The 21,090-nt window shown below is 32.4% G+C and overlaps 1 protein-coding gene across 1 annotated transcript in view; it reads right to left on the bottom strand.

Moving 5' to 3' along the window:
• Window positions 1-237: 237 nt before the first annotated feature.
• LOC134269947 (uncharacterized) overlaps window positions 238-21,090 on the bottom strand; it is a 36,952-nt gene continuing 16,099 nt past the window's right edge. Inside the window, exons 6-19 of the mRNA XM_062752117.1 lie at window positions 20,088-20,230; window positions 16,161-16,245; window positions 15,157-15,294; window positions 10,084-10,221; window positions 9,087-9,224; window positions 7,269-7,361; window positions 7,095-7,146; window positions 4,784-4,890; window positions 4,571-4,620; window positions 4,016-4,259; window positions 3,797-3,901; window positions 3,012-3,117; window positions 2,107-2,247; window positions 238-1,832 (exon numbers count right to left, since the gene is read on the bottom strand). Of these exons, the coding sequence (XP_062608101.1) occupies window positions 1,781-1,832; window positions 2,107-2,247; window positions 3,012-3,117; window positions 3,797-3,901; window positions 4,016-4,259; window positions 4,571-4,620; window positions 4,784-4,890; window positions 7,095-7,146; window positions 7,269-7,361; window positions 9,087-9,224; window positions 10,084-10,221; window positions 15,157-15,294; window positions 16,161-16,245; window positions 20,088-20,230 (1,592 nt within the window). The 3' untranslated portion in view covers window positions 238-1,780. The remainder of the gene's footprint in view (window positions 1,833-2,106; window positions 2,248-3,011; window positions 3,118-3,796; window positions 3,902-4,015; window positions 4,260-4,570; window positions 4,621-4,783; window positions 4,891-7,094; window positions 7,147-7,268; window positions 7,362-9,086; window positions 9,225-10,083; window positions 10,222-15,156; window positions 15,295-16,160; window positions 16,246-20,087; window positions 20,231-21,090) is intronic.

Here is a 21,090-nt window from a genome sequence, read left to right as displayed (position 1 = left end):
TATATTTGATTAAATTATTTGAAAAGATAATTATTCCTCTAATTTCCTTTTAAAAGATATCTTTTCTTTTACAATGATTTTAAAATAATAATAAAATTATAAAGACTTTGAATCCAAAAGGCCTCCAAATACTATTTGTTGTTGTTGAGCCCTGGGATGTTTAACAACAACAAATAAACAAACAAGCTAAAAAATTCAGAACAATTTAAAGGTTAAAACAGATGTATGATTGTGTACATTTTATTCAATATTCATATGCGATTAAATATATAAGATATATAATATAAATAGTAATTATTGCAAATAATTTCATTTATGTGACATGTTCTTGTTTTATTATGTTATTATAAAACAGTGTCTGTATTGGACTTAGTTTTATACTAAGTAGGTATTCGGTTCCTTTTTTGAACTAATTTTACCCTTTTTCACGTGATCATTATTGATCCGTTTACCAAACGAGAAAGCATGGTTTATTGAACTGCTGAATTTTTCGAAAATACAGTGGACCTTCAGATATCCGGACGCCAGATATCCGGATGCTTCAGTATCCGGACGATTTTTCATCGGAACAGATTTATAAATAGCTATTTTATTGTGTTTAACTGATAATTCAGCTATTCGGACGCTTCAAATATCCGAACAAATTAACTAGGAACCAAAGCGTCCCGATATATGATGCTCAACTGTTTTAGGGATAGCCATTAAGGATGGCAGCATAATAGAAAACATGTAATCGGTTAGTCAGAAAAAGTAAAAAAATATACAAATGCGGGTATATTAAGGAAGCATTCAAATCATTTTCCGGAAATAAATTACCAAAGCAAGTAATAAAACGTAAACTATTATTAACAATTGCAAGATGATATTAGAGTGCACCACCGCCACCTCATCTATTAATAGCAAAATGCCTCTTAATGAGAAATCTAACAATACAATGGGTAATATTTGAATGCACTCTATTTTTTTTATTTTACGTCTCATGATTTTATATGCTTAAGAAAACATACACTCAAGGGCATTATTATTATCCTCACATTTGCTTTTTAATCTTTGATGTTTATACATATGACAAATGAATTGGGGATGGGGAAGATAATATAATTCTGACCTGCCTAAGCTGACAATTTTTTGTACTTCTTAGAACTTCAATTTAAAATATGGAAGGGGGGTCCTATTGTGTTTAGAAAAAGTCGACATCTTTTAACTGATTTTGTATAAATAAATATAGGTAAAATCCTGAGAGACTTCATAAATTGGATTAAATATCTTTCATAGCTGTTGTCTTTTAAAGCCCTGTGCGATGTACATTTATCTAAGAGCAAATATTATAAAAAGATGAATATTGCTTGTCATTCTCAGATCAGTGAACATGAAACATTGGATCGTCTGTGTGGTGTTGAGTAAAAAGTCTCTGCTTTACAGTCGCGAAGTATGTGGATAATCCTTACAAAATCGCAGTTTTATTCGAAAACCCTTCTTTTTGGTCAGGCCTATAAACTAGGATCCCATGTCGCATTAGGTGACAGCACAGAAAATATCAATCACTGTTCAAAAACTGTAAGTTTATAAAACAGGCCTAAATTTGCAAGTTTCCGCCGAAAATTAGTGGCTTCTCAATTTGGAGGTTTAACAAGCAAAGAGGCAAAAATGAGGAATTTGTTAAAGGCACATGTTAAAATACAATGCATGCCGATATATATAATTTGATATTATCCATATTTATGAAGTAATACAATTAAGACTAAATATAACTGCTATTTTTTGCACTCATCTCGGTTGTTTAAAGCATATTGTGTTCCACCTCTGTATTCACTTGCCCTTGATTGTCTCGTCTTAAAAAAAAGAAATGATAAAAACTACTGAATATATAAAATAATTTGATGAAAAAAGAACGTGTTTACTTGATTTTATATAATATATAAAAGCACTTAGTTATCTTATATCAATTTATTCGATAAAAGCAGAAAAGCAGGCTTTTTGTCGCATTATTTTACTCACAACATTACAACTACAATATTAAATACATTTGAGATAGAGAGAGAGAGAGAGACAAAGATTGGGAGAGAGGGTCATAAATATAATAAATTATACATCAAAAGCCAGTACCTGTGATCCTGTCGTCGTTTGTAAAAAAATATAGAGAGTGAAATGCAGACAACCAGAACAAATGTAAGTGTTATTAAAATTATCGCAACATCTTCATTGTAAACAGAACCTTCTTCCTCTATCTTAATAGTCTTTGCCTTTCTAAAATGAATAAGTGATAACATTAATATAACAATTTAATTGCTACAATTCTTCCTTTTTTAATCATGAACATGTCTTTTCTAAAAACAAAAACCCAAACAAAAAAGAAATCATTCTTTAGTTCAAGTGGGAAAATTTGTAAATGGAATGTCTAGAGAAAAAGAACAATATTCATGGTCAAATGTCCAATAGATAATACACATTTTTAAAATGAAACATGAAAAATGTACTTTTATGTTAGTTGCAACTGCATACTATTTGTTTGATGTTTCAAAATTGAATAATTGATGCTTATTATATTGAAAAAAAGTTTTTTAAAAGATGTTCTTTTGTAAAATGTCTTCCAGGTAAAATTATGTGTAAATAATACTTATTTAAAGTTAGCAACAACATAAAATCTTATTCTTCTCTACCTTCTTGTGAGCAAATCAACAATTTAGATTAAATTGCATTTTCATTTGAATGATTAAGGAGGCTAGGGGTCAATTAATTATTTTCTTATTAACCACCAGATTTAACATAAATTTTGGGGTATGATATCTTAAGGTGTCAACCATCATTTGGAAAAGAAATATTTCATAAATTTTAGCTTGAAAATTTGATCATTTTATTATATCTCTATATGGAGCTCTTCTTCTAATGGAGATCAAAATAGTCTATAAATGGCCACGACCACCCAGCCTCTTAAAATTGAATAATTTTGGAAAAGAATTAGAAAGATGGAATGATTTATATCTAAAGTATTTTCCGAAGTTCTCATTTACCTGTTTTCCTGCATATTTGTTTCAACGAAAAAGTTCCCTTTTGTCTGATTATGTCCTTGAATATAAGGCGGTAAAGCTGTTTTGTTTACCACTCTGCACTGTTCATCTAAAAAACAGAAGGATATCATTTATAAATAAATTAAAGAAATATCATTTTCATGATATTTCAACAACTTTTTATCATGGAAAAAATGTCTTTTGATTGATTGATCAATTGATTGATTGTATGTTGTTATTGTCCCTCTCGAGAATTTTTCAGTCATAAGGTATCGCCTTTGCTATACCCTCCGTATAAGTGGAAATTCTAGCGAAATGCAAATTTCGCAATTTCTGCTTAAGAACGGGTATTTTATTTTCGGCGAGAAGTCATTTTAGCGATTTCAAAATGCTAACTAAAGAACTATTACAAATTATACGCAATTAAATTTTAGCGATATTCAATTTTAGCGATGTCAGCACTCTCGCTCATAATGCCAAGATTAAATCCTCGCTAAAAATTTTAACTTATACGGTATTTACTTGTCGGTTGAGAGCTGCAAGTATTGTCCTATGCTCGCTACACAGGCTCATTGAGTAATGAGGGGTCTTTTAGTACTAGCACTTACACTAGTATTCGTGAAGTAGTCGTGAAGGAAGGAGCTGATCCTTACTTCAAGGGTACGAATCCTACTGTGGGACGTGGAGCACAGTCCTTCCGATGTGACCGTATAAACCGATGTCCCGGTATCGCAGTACAAGTTTTTAAGGCATTTTTATATTTATAAAGCTTTATGAACTTATCTTACACTCATGGATATTAGATTTGTATCTGCATCCTTTTTGTATTTGAAAGGGTCTATCAACACTCTCTTGCACTATCCCTGCTCCAGTATTATATTCCGCACAATGACCTGAAAAAGTGTTTATGATTTTTAATGTTTACATAATAAATACTTAATACATTTAATATACTCGAAAATCAGAAGTAATAAAATTCATATTAAGGTAAAATTAATATTAATTACAATTAATAAACCAAACTTCTGCACAAACTTCGACTGTTGCATTTCCCCATTCGTTTAGAAGGCAGTGATATTTAAATTTCGTTTCGCTAGTACATTCCTGGGTGACTGTTTGACACCGTTTTGCTTCTTCTCTTTCCTTCCATTCAATTTCAGTTCGGGGACATTTGTTCACAACTGTCATTGTAGAAATTGAAGCCGAACAATTTGTTCTTTCAGAGCGTACTGTTCCTAATAGACACAACTCCTATAAAACCAAAAATGCTCCACTTAACTTATATGCCAAAGCAAACATTTTTTTCTTCAAAATAAAATGTTTATTTATGGTATGTTTCGATAATTCATTAATCTACCAACATTTTATAATCAAATCTTCTACATAATTATGGGAATTGGGAATTGATCCCCATAATAATCAGAACGCTTTATATACGATCAAAGAAAGGAAAAATGCATTAAAATTTGAAATTTGGAAATAGAATGTACTATATAAATACACAGTATTTTATTTAAAAAAAGGAGGAAGGGTCGTATAAGTAAAATCACACCCATACGTACAAATATAAGAATGGTACGACAAAATCCAATTTTCTTTCTTTGCTTGGAGCCTTCAAAAAAAGCATAAAACATTATATGGTACTATATGGTTATATTATGTATTTGTAAAACATTTCATTTATAACCGAAACACATTGTATTAAACAACAGGTTAATTGAAAGCTTAAACACGTTAGAAAACTTTAGATATTTTTTTCAACAAGTATATATTACCTTTCAAGAAAAATCCTCTTGACATAAAGAAGAAGGGGATTAAAATTTGAACCATATCAAGCAGTTGTTTTGCAAACCATTGACACGTATAGCATCCAAAGTCAATTCTGAAAATTCAACTGTGATGTTATGAGTGAAAAAATGTGTTGCGAAGGAAGCTGTGGAAAATCAAAACCACTTTATACATGTATTTAAGTGTGCAAGTGTGCAACATGAATGGAATATTCACTGAAGTGAGTAATACTGGAGGTCTTGATGTAAACGGAAAAATATAATTTTTGTATTTTATAATGTTAGACATGAAACCATTATTTTTCATAATTGACTGCTGTTTTGTGGCTTTTTACTGGTTTTGGCAACGCACATGAAAAAAATTACGTACATTGAAAAAATTTCAAATTGCTTTAAAATTGGGAGAAAATCAACGCACTTTGAAAAAGAAAATTCGATATGCCTTAAATTTGGGACACACTCAACGCACTTTGAAAAAAATTTCAAAGTGCGTTAAGAATGTGCATAAACATTTTTACCAATAGGACATTTAACGCACTTTGAAAAAAATATGTATCAAATAATGAATTCTAGACTTTAATTTTAGTAATGAAGAGAATTAATTTGTAATAATTATATCTTTCGAAACAATTTTTAATCCAATGTATTTTCTTAACTTCATTGGGAAGAGAAGACGACTGAGAGTAGAAGGTCTCTCAACCCACTTTTTTTATATACATTGTGCATAGCCGTCGGTAGCAAATTGAAAACTCCATCCAAGGTTAGCCCAAATTTTCAGTACGTGTATTATGTATATATTTGCAAGGCATTTGTGTGCCTACCCCCCCCCCCCCCTTCGTTGACAATGCCTATGCTTCACCCATATATATGTATTTATTTAACTGGTATGACGTTGAAAACTTTCAATAAATTTAAGTTGACATAGAATGCATGTAAACTGGAAAAAATAAGTACAGTAGAACATTTAAGTGAGAAAGAATTTTCAAAGTATGGAAAAATCAAAATCGCCCACTTTCACATCCTGAAGTGACCTTATCACCGAAAAGTCATCTTACAGGTTCAATCATTTATCATACCTAAGATTTACATACATATTTTTTCAAAGTGCGTTAATATGGTCGATACAAGTTGCTGTCCTTTAAAAAAGGACTACAATACGTGGACCATATGCATGTGTTTCTAATCGAAATTCAATACAAGACAATTTCTAGGTTAAGTGAATATTCATGTAGGTTCCTTCACATTTTCTATTATGATCTGCCTACTTTGACTGATAGTACTTTCATAGCAAAATTGTTAAATGTCATCTCCGATTGGCCTAGTATATAGTTTTGTCATTTAAAAAAAAATGGGCTATATTTATATATGTAACCCATAATGACTGGGACTTTACATCTGTTCTGATTTATACGAAAGAAATCTATACTTGCAAAAATATATCTGATGATAACGTGTAGCACAGTTCTGTAGTACGCAAATTTTTTTCAGAGCCCCCCCCTCCTCCACATGGAAAACGGTTGCTACAGGCCTGTATCAAGCTGTATTTGGAATGCTCTATATTAAATTATTTTTTCGAGGCTTGATGCACAAAAAAATGCCGATGAAGACTTATTCTATCTTTTAAAATCGATAACTATTCGTTTTTAATTAAAGTTGTTATTCTATATTCTACAAGTTCTTCCTACTTTTTAAAATGCATTTGCCATAGAATCAATGTTTAGTTTGTTTATAAATGTATATACACTGTATGCATAAGAAAGAAATAAGGATTCGCCAATAAATTAATAAATACGATATACAGATTTAAAAGCAAGATTTGCCGATGAACATGGTATATTCTACTTCGAATAAGGAAAATTATTCTACGGATAAGCTGTCTTAGTGGGGCGAACTCTCCCGATCGCAAATTCTTGGGCTTTTTCGACTGGCGGAAGTTGTTTTTCCGACCTCTGACGGAAAGACCCGAGATAAACGATTGCGAACTCTCAAGCATTCTCGCGCATGCGTATCCTGACGTATGCCCATGGCATCCGGTTTAACTTCGCTTATATATTTACTGCGTGGACCTAATGGTCCACGCAATTAACGCACCTTGAAAAGAAATTTTATTTTTTCAAAGTTCGTAAACGTTGAGTTGGTCCAAAATTTAACGCTCTTTGAAAAAAATTTTCAAAGTGCGTAATTTTTCAAAGTGCGTTTTAACACTGGCTATTTACATTTACATTACACTAGAAAACTAATCTCTGACCGATGTTCATGTCTGCATATACAATGTACGTAGTTACAGTCAATGTTTTACCTGGAGATACTTATCTTTCTTGAAACTGTAGGAAATACCCCATTCATACATCCTAGATATTTGAAATAAATGGTAGTCATATACAATTAATACAAAATTAGTTGAAGAAAAAATCTAATCAATCTATAGACTAACAATATTCTATAAAACGTTATTGATACGATAAAGATTAACCTTTGCATAATGGAACGAACGACACTCTTCGTATTCTATTGTTATAGCAACCATTCAGGTTTCCTAAAAAAAGAATGTACATCTTACAAAAGTCTAAAAGCTATGTATACATAAAATTTGTCAAGTTGTGTCAAGGCAGGTATGTTAAGGAAGCATAAAACTCATTTCTCAGGACATTCAGACTTTTAAAAGAAAATTAAGTTCGAAAATTTTCCAAAACTGTGTACTAGAATCCCACTGTTCCGTCAGTTAAATAAATATTCCACAATTTCACACGAAACCCTACCCGATGATCTGAATTTGATACATATAAACCGAGATTTCTCGTAAAACTCTGCTTAACTCTGGATTCTAGCAGCCATTTACAAGTATTTTAGAAGGCAAGCTTAAGAATGCTACACTCTGGTTTCAGTAATATTCGTTGAGCACCAATTTTCGATGATTTCGTTGTTGAGCAGCTCCACGAATTAAAATGCTCATGGAATAAAGAATTTCTTATTAATTTGTATAAGCAATGCTTGTGTCCACGAATTTATGTATTCTCGGAAACGTCTGTTTTACAAAATCCAAGAAAATTGATGCCAAAGAAAATTATTGAATCCACACTAAATCTTATATTTTGATGTATGCAGCTAATTACTCTTCTGTTGCATTATTGTTGTCACAAGTGACAGAGGAAAGGCCGACCGGGATATGTATAAAGCTGACTATCTTCGAAAGAGAATCGATGAAAATATATTAGCATACCTGTTTAATTAACTGAACTATATATAAATATCGCATAATATTTGCAATATTTGCTTTTAAAATCTATTTTGCGTATCCTTGTACTTGCCGTCTTAGCCTTATTCTCTTTGCATGACATGATCAATTCTCTAGTAACTTGATGTACACATATGACGTCATCTGTTGTCGATTGTCATCAAAATGATAGATACAGCATAACAAATTATAAGCATTTTTGTTAATGTTTACACGTTTCTTATCATTTTCTAGAGTTAAATCACATCTCTAAATACCAATATTACGGAATCTTTTGTTCTAAAATTGACGTCATTTCGCCTACCATAACGTCATGATGTATCATTGATTTAGTCAAAGTAGAATATGTTTCCTTAATACCACTGCAAAACACAAGGTATAACAACTAGAAATTTGTAGTTAGATAGATCACACAATTCATGTATGAAATAAATTCTTAAGCAATACTGATACTCGTACCAATACACAGTATGTTACACGTCCTAAACTTGTAGCTACACGTCATGATGTCAAGATGTCGAAGAACACAAAAATTAATAACGTCACCCGTACAATTTCATCGAATGACGTGAACTTAATCCTCTCTATATTCTTTTCCATAAATTATCTAAAATTACATATATTTTTTTTTGTTTTTATATAATTTTATGTGATTGACAATCATAGTTGCTCACTTAATAGAGCGCGTGACCGTGATCTAGAGGTCATGGATTCAAATTCAAAAAAGAAAAAAAAATTAAACTAGGTTTATAAACAATAAGTACATGCAATAACTGTCCCTAAGGACTAAGGATCAGCAGACTGAAGTGAAAGTTGAGGAGGTTATGGATGAATCTTTATAAATCTTGACACGGTTTGTGTTTGCACTGTTAAAATTTTCAACCCTAAATGAATCTAACGTCCGTTTAAGCCCCTTCACCAGTGAAAATTGACCGGATTTCTCTCTATGAGCAAAATATTCTCCAACGGGAAATGAAGACCCATACGAAAAACTAATCCGTTTTCATTTTCAAAAATATAATATTTGTAAGTAAATGTGCAAAATATCATAGTTACCCTTCCCAGTATTTTGAAATGGTGAATTCTCATTAAGCTTTATGTTACCAAGTTCCATAAGGTTTGTGAAGAGAGGTATCAAATGTCTACTTTCCATTCCATCTTTGCCGCAAGCCCCTTCCTCAAAAATGTATCTGTCTAAAATAAAAATCATAAAATGATATCCCAGTATGGTCTTGCGTGGATACATTTGAGAGTCTTATCCTACAGAAATATTTCACATATTTAAAAATAAAATATACAGTGGGTATTAAAGATCATCTTTAATTCTCTAAATATTCTTACAAGGAAGCAAAACAGAAAAAACGACTTCATTGTTTTTTTTTAACCATAAACACTTTGGGAGGAAAAAAGGGTAGGAAAACCTTAATGCAAATGAAATGAAAACCTGATTTTCAAAACACAGGACGGTAGAGGCTTCCCAAAAAATATCTTAGTTAACTTTGAGCCTTTAGTTCTTTGAACTACCAATGCATTGGTTCACAAAATTACGTTAAATCTTAACATTCGATAGCTTTTGCAAGTATTTACTTAATTTGAGATTATTAATTAAAGCTGATCTGCAAATTCTTAAAAGGAGTTTGTTCTTTAACTGTTTGTTTTGGGGAAAAAATTGATGGTTTTGTTTTCATTGAAATTAAGATATTGTGTGAAAATATCCTTATACTCTTAGTATATATTAAACTTTGATATGTTGCCTAAAAGATATCTTGACTTTCCTAAAACATATTTTTGGTAAATGTACACAAGAATACATTTTGAATTGACTTGCAAAGAATATGCTGAATATACATATTTCGTGCCTGTATCATACACGAGTAACACTCAAGGTAGCTCAATCTGTAGAGCCCTGATCCTAAGGTCATGCGATCAAATTCTTAACCTAACTGACCTAAGGCGATAAACAATACGTGTAGGTAGAAAATGTAGGAACGCAAAGCGCTCAACATTTGAAATGAAAAGAAATAAATGTAAGTATCAATATAGATGCACAAACCTTTTCCTATATCGTGTAGAGAAGAATTTCTTCTAAGTTCTTTGCTGTCAGGTACTATAACGTTTGTTTGAGGAGGCATCAAATGTTTACTTTCCACTTCATCTTTGCTGCAAACCACTTCTTCAGGAGTGCATCTATCTACAATTATATCATAAAATGATAGTCCAGAATGATTCACTGTAGAATTCAATCGACCCATTCCAAATTCTTGCATTATATATATATATATATATATATATATATATATATATATATATATATATATATATATATATATATATATATATATATATATATAATATATATATATATATATATATATATCTTAACACTAACTCTGGCGTTTGATGTCTACTTCATTTATATCAAACCGGTCACGGTAGCCTAGTGGTAGAGCGTTCCTTTCGTGATCGGGAGGCCGATTCTTGATCGCGGCGCCGCGTCATACCTAAGACGTAAACATAGGTAGTGACTGTTCCTTCGCAAAGCGCTCGGCACTAGAAGTGAAAGTCACGGGTCTTTCGGATATGACCTTAAAAACGTAGGTCCCGTGTCACGGTAGGCGTTAGCACGATAAAGAACCCTCACTGCTCAATGGCCCTGAGTGCCGAGTATAGGTCTAAATTTGAGGCCCTTCACCGGCATCGGTGACGTCTCCATATGAGTGAAAAATTCTCAAGAGGGACGTTAAACAATATACAATCAATCAATCAATCATTTATATCAAAAAACTTAATGAAACAAGTGGCCCATGTGCCATATTGCTAACCTAAGAAGCTTTGGCCATTCTGTTCTTTACTAGATTTCCCCCTTGTACATGTAATACATAATGAATCCCTACCCTAGCCCACTGATCATACTTAAACATTTTGAAATCTACACTACCCCAGGATCCTTCAATGTGCACATAAGCTTTTCTGGCCCAGTGGTTCTTGAGAAGAAGATTTTCAAAGATTTTTCCTATATATTTCTATGTAAAACTTTGATTACCAATTATGGCCCCGTCCTTCCCCGGAGGTCATGATTTTTACAATTTAGAATTTACTCTATCCCAGGATGCTTCCACATAAATTTCAGCTTTTCTGGGCCAGTGGTTTTTGAGAAGATTTTCAAAAATTTTCCCTGTATATTTCTATGTAAAACTTTGATTCCCATTGTGGTCCCGGCCTTTATGTCATGATACCAGGATGCTTCTACATAAGTTTCAGTTTCTGGCCCAATGGTTCTTGCGAAGAAGATTTTTAAAGATTTTTCCTATATAGTTCTATGTAAAATTTTCATTCCCCATTGTGGTCCCGCCCTTCCCCAGGGGGTCATTATTTGAACAATCTAGAATTTACATTACCCCAGAATGCTTCCACGTAAGTTTCAACTTTTCTGGCCCAGTGGTTATTGAGAAGAAAATTTTCAAAAGTTTTTCCTATATATTTCTAAGTAAAACTTTGATTCCCCATTGTAGCCCTGCCCTTCCCCCGGGGGTCATGATTTGAATTATTTAGAATCTACACTATACCAGGATGTTTTCACATAAGTTTCAGCTTTTCTGGCCCGGTGGTTCCTGAGGAGAAGATTTTTTTAACGACCCCACCCTATTTTTGTTTTTTTCTTGACTATCTCCCTTTGTGAGGGGACTTGGCCCTTTAGTTTAACAATTGTCATTTCCCTTCACCCAAGGATGCTTTGTACCAAATTTGGTCAAAATTGACCCATTGGGTCTTGAGAAGAAGTCGAAAATGTGAAAAGTTTACAGACGGACAGACAGACGGATAGACGGACGGACGGACGACCGACAAAATGTGATCAGAAAAGCTCACTTGAGCCTTCAGCTCAGGTGAGCTAAATATGTGACAAAAGAAAATTCTCCAAAGATGAAAACGTAAAATGCTTTTATTTTTTATGCGTTTCTGAGTAATTAGTTGATTCCTTCGTACTATAGAATAACATTCCAACCAGATTGCCTCCCTTCGTCACTATTCAAATCCCACTGTTGGGTCTGGAGACCATAACCTTGGATGAGATCGTATAGAACGAGGTCATAGTAGGTGCTAGCAAGAAAAAGACAGTAAGTGTCCAATACCAGAGGAAAATGCAGCCCTCCACCGGCAGTTTGGGGCGTATCAATATAAGTGAAAAAATCCTGAAGGTACGTTAATCAGTCAAACAATCAAGCACATGTTGTAAACAGAAATATTGGATGTAAATTATATTCATGACCTTTTTGAATAAGGTTTAATTAAAAAAAGACCAATAAACTGTAGTTGAAAAAAAAATAGAACTTCTTACAACATATATGCTTAGGTGACAATAGAAAAGACAATTTAATTCAAAAGCTTATAAGAATTTATACAAGCAAAATTTCTTTTGAACAAAGAGAGTATTACTACAACTTGTAAAAACTCTTGAATACAAAATCACAAGAAATTGTATATGTTTTCTGCTTAAAAATGGTTACATGGGTATAAATGCATAAACCTTGATTGAGTTTTTCTCCGACTTGAATATGTAACGAAAAATGCCTTTTTGAATGTTATTTTACATCAGTTTTTCAACTTATGAATTCAAATTGATTTGCATTGAAAATAACTGGAAATTAATGTAAACAAACATTTTCTTTGCTTTTTATCCAAAATGGAGAAATACAATATTTATTTTACGGTATTCAATGTATAATGATTGTAAACAAAATTCAAGCGACTTTTGACATTTAGGGAGACGGTCATTATAACCGTTAAAAAATATTTGAAGAGCATTCTAGATCTGCCCTTAATGAAAAGAAGAAATTTTCAAATTTTCAAAATTTACGTGGTAAATAATTTATTCTTTTTTTTTTTTTAAGTGTTTTAAAAAAGGAGTTTTTGTACATATTCAAGAAGAGATTTGTTTGAAATTCAGATTGCTTTTTTTTTTATACAATTCTATTAAAACATGCACTGCCTATAGACTGCAATGTACAATTCAAGGTGCAATTAATTGGACAATAATCAAACTAGCAAGTTTTAGAACAATAATTTTTGGATCATTAATTTAGTGTAGCACGAACCCGATCTTAAATCTTAAACTATATTATGAAAAATTAAAAATGAAATAATTCCGTCAAAAATCAATGAGACGCAACAACATTCACACGTGATCTGTAACCTATCAAAGTACACTCACATACCAAAAAATCAGCTCAATATCTGCAATGTTTAAGAAACAAATGAGGAAAAACAAGTTGAACAGACTGACAGCGGGAAAGACAGACAGACGGACGGACAAACGCAGAGGAAACCTATAATTCCCTGGTTTCATCGGTAGGTGACTAACGCTGTTATTTATGTATCTGCTTTCAAGAAGAATTGAGAAGTAAAAATAAAAACAAAGTGTCTGTTGTTTCAGTTAGTTGAGGAATAATCACTTGAATTGCACTACAATTTTAGTGTGTTTATTTAACGTTCATCATAACAAAAGCAAAAAGTTTAAAAAAAAAACTAATCTGAATCGATAAAATTGAAAGAAAGATGATTGTATAAAAAAGTGAAAAAAAAATCTTATTTAATTATACTGAAAATATCATTATAATGAATGAATTTTTCTGAACATTAATAAAAGTGATTTCGTCACCCAACTTGAAATGTTTAAAAGAACGTGTGCGCTCATAACCGTAGAAATATACTTATTCTGCTTTAAAAAGAAAAATTGTAGATTACTAATTGGATAACAGCTAATCACACGACACCCTGAAATTTTCCGTATCCCGTCACCGTCGAGGGGGTAATTTGAAAATCGGGCACGCGATTCCGTTCGAGGAGTTGTTATTGTAAATGAAAACGGCCCCTAAAAACAGTTTGCATACGTAAAAGTAGTTTAGTCAAATTTATTGTTACGATATTTTATGTTGATTGTTCTTTGATTAAAACTGATATATTCATGATATATACACATAGATTTTATAAATATTTTTTTTAAAAAAAGGTCTTCAGCGGGATAAATCGCCCAATACGGATTTTCATTTTACACCCTGTATGACTCCGTATTAGGTCGCTAACTGACTGTTTAACTAATAATCTGAAACACAGACAGATTCTGTAATTGAGAAATCTATATGGAGAATTTTTTTGTTTTTGTTTCCCCCAAAAATTTAATTAAAAAAATCACATAACGATAGTAGTATTTTCCTACTTGATAGCAGAAAAGAAAATTAAAAGTTGCACTTCTAAATTTATTGTACGCACATAAACTTGACTCTAATTATTAATACTTTTTATTAATATAACTTTTAAAAGTTTGAAACTGTACATTTATTTCATTAATTATTCTACATTAACATGCTTTTTCCTGTCTGAACTTTTTTTTCAGAAATTTAGAATTGATGGTTTTTGGCAATTCTACATTATTTTCTGTTGCACCCCTGACATGGAATTTTATTAACAGCAGCTATGACCAAAAATTGATAAAACAAAAAATACTACAGCCCACATTTAAAGTTGCCTACCTTAAAACTTATTAGGAAAGTCTTCATTTACAACACAAACCATTATTATTTATTTCAAAGATCTAAAAAAATCTTCAAATTTCAATACATTTGAAAAATTTAATCATCAGTTTTGGGCATAAGTTTATTTTTTTGCTAATTGAGATATTATCAACATATTTGTCAGGCATTTAGACACTATCCAGAAACGCATGATAAGACATAGACATATATTTTTATTGCCTGTAGTTAAGTATGGCATGATAAATATGTGTATTATTTTTCATTCACGTATAAACAAAAAGGGACTCTAAAAATAATGATAACAAGAACAACACAAATCAAACAAAAACAAATCAAACAATCCAGTCTTTTCTGTAGCGTCCAAGAAAAAAAGGACAAAATCAATCAACCAATACATGCAACAAATCAACCTCAGGAACTTCCAAAGAAAAATGTCTATATAAATCTTACTCTCTGCAGATTTTTCCTGAGAAATATAATTTGAATAATTTATTTAGTTTAATGTTATTATACATATATACACACTATTTATCTAGCTGTGTGGTTTACAGTTAAGGTGATATGTATAACACCCAACTTCATGTAGATGTACATACCTTTGTTTATATTCTGTTCAGTAAAGTTCCCGTCAAAGTCATAATTGCTGAGTTCTAGAACATTTTTGTATTGACTCAGAGTTTCCTCAACATCCATGCCGACAATATTGCATACTCCTTTGCCCGAGGTGTATGATTCTATATAATGTTAAGAAGAATTTTTGTTTCGAACGAGAACTACATTGTATGGGAGGTTTGGATTTAAAATTTTGTTATCATTATTACTTTTGTAAAAATCATCATTATTGACCTAGGGGCCCTCTTAATAATCTTGAATTACATGTACTTTTCAAATAGGTTCATATAAAGTTCGCATATATAAAATATTTTTTGGCTTATCGAAATTATTCCATGTTATTTTATATTATGGGCAGTATTTGTCTCCCCAAAAATCTGAAAGGCTACAGCTTTGAATCCGCATGAACTTTAACCTCGTTTGGAAATGATATTTTAGACAATTTAATTTCTTGCTTGGATTTAAGTATGACCATTTATATCAGTTGTTTATGATTTAATGACACCTGGCTTCTTTAGAATTCAAAGAAAGGTATATCATTACTTTTCAACTATTTCAAAATCATACCTGTTTATACAAGCTTCCTTTAAATTAATTTCATTTTAATCATGATAGTGCAAATATACAGTTAGGAAAGATGTTTCTGCAAATGGACTTTAAATTTGCGAAAAGCACCGACTTTTGCACTTGACTGCTTATCTGGACATTGGCACATGCGTTATGTACGGAGGTAAGGAGTTGATAACAGATCGGAAAACCATACTAGTGGACATGTTTAGGTGTTAGGGACACTTTGCTTTGCTTTGATATGTAAGTTATTATTGTTTAATTGACTGTTATGCTAAATATCTATACAGCAAAAGGCATGCAGAAAATAGCCCTGTGTAAAGGTAAGTCGTCAATTGTAAAACAATCAGAGCCTCTCGCAAAAGTCCATTATAAACTAATCTAACAAATTCATAAATATCAATCTATAGATTTGATTTACCAATTCTGCATCTCTGGAGATGTCCATTTTCGGGAATAGAGCATACTGTCTGATTGAAGTATGTAGAAGAACCACTTGTCTCTATCTTTAAAATATAAATGTTACAGTTGTATATTTGCTATTATACAGTTTCTTGTCGAGACTTGTAATTAAGGCAAATTAAAGAACGAATTCTCATGTGATCATATGAATAATCTTTGGGGTTTTGTCGTACGGAAAAATGCTATACATTTTGCTTTTGAAATAGTGCTTTATAATTGTATTTCAAATGATAAATTTGTGTTCGATGCCTTATATAACGAACAAGAAAAGGAGGAAACCTCAATTTATTTTGGAGTGGGAAAATATCAAGCTTGATTGTTGTCAACATGATTAAAATATTTTTAAAAGTACTTCTACTATAAATGGTCTATTTGAAAAGGTCAAGGATAATACATTTTTGGATTGTTCGACAAAAAAATACATGCTTTATTTCCCTCCACAGTGGATATTGCGAGTAATAAATCACATTAAATGAAAGATTAAACTGCTCAATTACCTCGTTTGTGCATTAAAATTTTATTTGCTAAGAAAGGAATTGATGCAAGTAACATTGATAATATTCTAAAGAAATAAGCCCGTTGAGCCCAGTTCTGAGAAAGAAATATTTTTTATTGCGTTTAATCGCAAAAATTTGCCTTTAATTGCAATAATTATTGCTTTTAAACGCAAAACACTTTTCGTTTAATTGCAAAAGATTGCAATTAAACGCAAAATTATTGCATTTAAAAACAATACTATTTTTGCATTTAATCGAAATAATTTTTCCTCTGTGATTGATGACAACGAGACCACAGACCCTTATCATGTGTTGATTGGTGTAAAACAAGAATGCTGCATGTTAGGCTTTTTGTTCCTCCTAGTGAAAGATATGGTTATGCAACGGACTGTCAGAGGAAAGAGAACAGGAATTAGCTGGGACTTCACCACTATTCTTGAAGACCTCGACTTTGCGGACGACATTACCCTATTATCAGCAGCAATGGACCATCTTCAGTCTAAAACATCAAAACTGGAAGAAAACTCTGCAAAAGTTGGGTTGAAGCTGAATGCCAAGACGTGCAATGTGATGAAGATTAATAGCAAGAGTGAAAGCAGCCTGAGAGTTGGAAACGGCAATGCCGACGAGGTGAACAGCTTCACATACCTCGGCGCCAATGTCACCAAGGATGGAGGAGGAACTGCTGACATCAGGAAAAGGATAGCACTGGCCGGTGCATCCTTCAGGAGGCTAGTCAACATCTGGAATGCCACAGACATCAGCAGAAAGATAAAAATCTCCCTCTTTAAGAGCTTGGTCCTCTCTGTCTTTTCATACGGATGAGAGAGCTAGAAGCTAACCAAGACAGAGGAAAAGAAGATTGACGTCTCTCAGACCAAGTGTCTCAAAAGGATCCTTAAGGTCAGATGACAGCAGCACATACCAAAAAAGAAAGTTCTGTAGATGGCAGAATTAGAGAGCATTAGTGTCGAGGAGAGGAGGAAGAGATGGAATTGGATTGGTTATGTGCTTAGAAAAGATCCCATGAATAACTGTGTTGTGTCCCCGGGTGGACACCTGAAGGGAGAAGGAAGCGAGGTTGTCCCAAAACAACATGGCGACTGATGGTGGATGTAGAGAGAAACAATGGTGGCTGGAAATCCTGGAACACGGCACGCCGTGCAGCCTCAGACCGTCCACAGTGGAAAAGAGATGCCCAAGCCTTTTGTGCCTCATGGCACGGAAAGAATTAAGGTTAAGGTAAGGTACTGTTGGAAATGGTAGCCATATTTAATTTCCATCACTTACGCGGGATTTCATCTTATATAGTTAAAAATGCGCTATTTAATTTTCCGCTTTTGAAAAAGTGCCAAATTTTGGGAAGATTAATATACAGTACCAACCGAACACAACAGTAAGCAAACCCGGAGCGCACCCCGGGTATGCTCTCTGGGTCCGCCTCGGGTTCACTCGAGGTCCGCTAGGGTTGACCCCGAGCGAACCCGGAGCGCACCCAAAGCGAACTCGTAGCGGACCAGGAGCGAACCCGAAGAGGACACAGAAAGCGAACCCCAAATTCAGTAGCGGTCCCAAAGAGGGAAAGCGCGTTCGGTATTTCTTTGCAGAGCTGGCAATCAGGTTTAGCGATTAACTAATCAGTGAGTCGAGCAATCAAAATGTCATATTGATTATTCGATTGGGATCAAAAAAAGAACGTGTTGATTAAATTCGATTAACATTGTAAATAGAAGCAAAACGTGTGAATATACAGTGTAAATCTATTATGATAATTAAGATATTATTTATATTTATTTAGTTTTATTCTTCGGGTAGTATGTTATATTTATTAATCAATTATATATATATATATATATATATTTAAATAAAGCAATAAATTATACACTTAAATTTTCAACGTAAAATGTAACATTAATATTTAACAATTTATTTTCTTTCTTTCTTTTTTATACTAGTAATTAAATGCCATTTGTTATTAAAGTGCATGGGTAGATACATCTGTCAATGCGTAAAAAAGGAAATCAATAATTGGATTACAATTTTACTGAAGAAAGAAGAGAGAAGAAAAATAACTGATCTTTGACAATTATTATAAAATTTCATCTTCTTGAGATACTAAAAGTACCACAATATATTACTGTTTATCATTCAATTATTCTATTTCCGTTATCTTAATTTACATGTTCCTTTAAATTACTGTATTCAAAGATCACATCAAAATTGTTATAAAAAAACAATTTTAAATTTCATTAATGTGTGTATGTGAAGTGGGGGTGGGTGGGTATATTAATATATTCTTATCGGGCCGGGAGAAATATTATTATTTTTTCATATTATTTTTTTTCATTCTGATTAAAATCAAAATCGCTCCAAAATTCTGAGCATGATCAAGATCTAATTTAGTTTTATTTATTGTTTTGCTTTATTTTTAGAAAATGTCATGTAAATATTTATAACGATCTTTTAATGTGTAACTACTATGAATGAAATCTAAATATATCACGTATATGTATGTGCAAAAGAGTAATTTATAGATAGATAATTCACATAATTCACTTGTTTGGCAGGCATTTAAACTATGATTTAGCAAAACAAAAGGAATAAGTTAATTATCTTAATTTTAAACTATATAATGCATGAATTTAAAAGATATTTTATTTAGATGTTTTCGTCAGTTTCACTTATAAACCATTCGATACATAGATAATCGATTCAACAACTTTTTTTCCTCTTCTGTTTTTGTTTTCACGTTATAAAAATAAATGCCTGATGACCCGCTGTTAAATAACTTGGAATTTCTCGGAATTAAAATTCCGAGATCGGAGAAATCAATGAAATCATCTCTGTCGAATTCACAGTTGAAGTTTGAAAAAAAATTATCAATGTTCTCCATAGTGTCATTGTTTACATGTACAGTGTACATGTATCGATCGCCGCATAAACAACAATGATCGATTCCACAATGCCATTACTGTATTTGGAATATACAAGGGGCGGGGCTTACTGGCGGCGAGATTAAAGCGGGATCCGCTTCATACATCAATGCGTAAAGCGGTCCCAGATAGTAAACCCTTGGTCCGCTTCGGGTTCGCTCTGGTGTTAGGTTGTGTCCGGTCGGTACTGTATTGCCAAATTCGATTGAAAGCAAAAGATAGATGATTAGGTCACACATTTAAGCTTTAAGCTGTCTAAAATACCAAACAAAGATTCAGCTTAATGGTTAAGTCGGTACTTCAGTTTCCTAAAAAAATTATTACGATACGTTGCACATAAAATAATTCTGTTTTGTGTTGCAGCATTGTACTAAATGTAAACTGTCGCGAAAAAAAAAATTCAATGTATGATCATGACAAATGTATAGATTTATCAGTCTGTTAGTAAATATTTACGTTTGTTAATCCATCAGCTTTCATGGCTTTCTCTCCAGGGAAGAAACACCGTAAAATTATTAGCGCCATAAAAGCAACAATGAAAGAAAGACTGTATCTTCTGATTTTGTTGTCCCTTTTGTTTTTGGTTGTGTCCTCTTTTGCTGAAAAATATACACGAAAAACAACTCAAAAACAAGATGTGTTTGTGAAACACTGATGCCCCCGTATGGCAACATAGCAAAGATTTAACTTGTATTAAAGGAAAATTATATATATTGGTACATAAAGCTGGGTATTTTCACTGGAAAAAAACAATTTGAAATATAAAAGTAGGCCAATGTTGAAGTTTTTTATCAGTACGGAAAATGTCAAGGTCAAGGTCATTAGTATCCAAATGAAAGGTCTTGCCACAAGTAAATACATATGTAAAGTATGGAAGCCCTAGACCTTACCTTTCAGAAGTTATAGCCAAGGTTAAAAATTCTTAAAAGTAGGTCCAACTTCAAGGTAAAAGGTCTTGCTATAAAAGAATTATCTTGTCACAAAGATTATGTATGTAAAGTAGGGATGTCAACTTTACTCGGACAGCTTAGTCGAATAGTCGGATGCTTTAGCCGAACGATAGTCGAATATTCGTTTGATTTTAATTATTTTTTTTTCATACCAGTTTCACTGTTTGTTTTTTACAGACTGGTTTACAATATTGAACCTACGCTATCACTATTACATAACGAATTTCTGAATTGTAAACATGTTCGTAGTGCAATAAAAATTGTTCATCAATAATGTATCCAATGTATTTAATTTCAAAATTAATATGTAAGCCGCGTGTTTTATCTAGATGCAGAATATCAAACACCCGTATTTGTCCTGGCATTCTTTACATAATGGTATTACATGTGCCCCATAATTGAAGCCAATTAGGCCTATTACGTGTCTGTTAAAGATCTTTCACCAGAAAAAAATTAAAACGTGTATCTTATAAAAACAGAGAGAGCGAGAGCTTGGGATAAATTTAAAT

This window comes from Saccostrea cucullata, unplaced genomic scaffold (assembly GCF_032062105.1).
Source record: "Saccostrea cucullata isolate Sc308-1 unplaced genomic scaffold, CSIRO_AGI_Scuc_v1 ctg2576, whole genome shotgun sequence".
Lineage (NCBI taxonomy): Eukaryota > Metazoa > Mollusca > Bivalvia > Ostreida > Ostreidae > Saccostrea > Saccostrea cuccullata.
The sequence above is the reverse complement of the archived record's forward strand: the minus strand, read 5'-3'. Positions and strand labels throughout refer to the sequence as shown.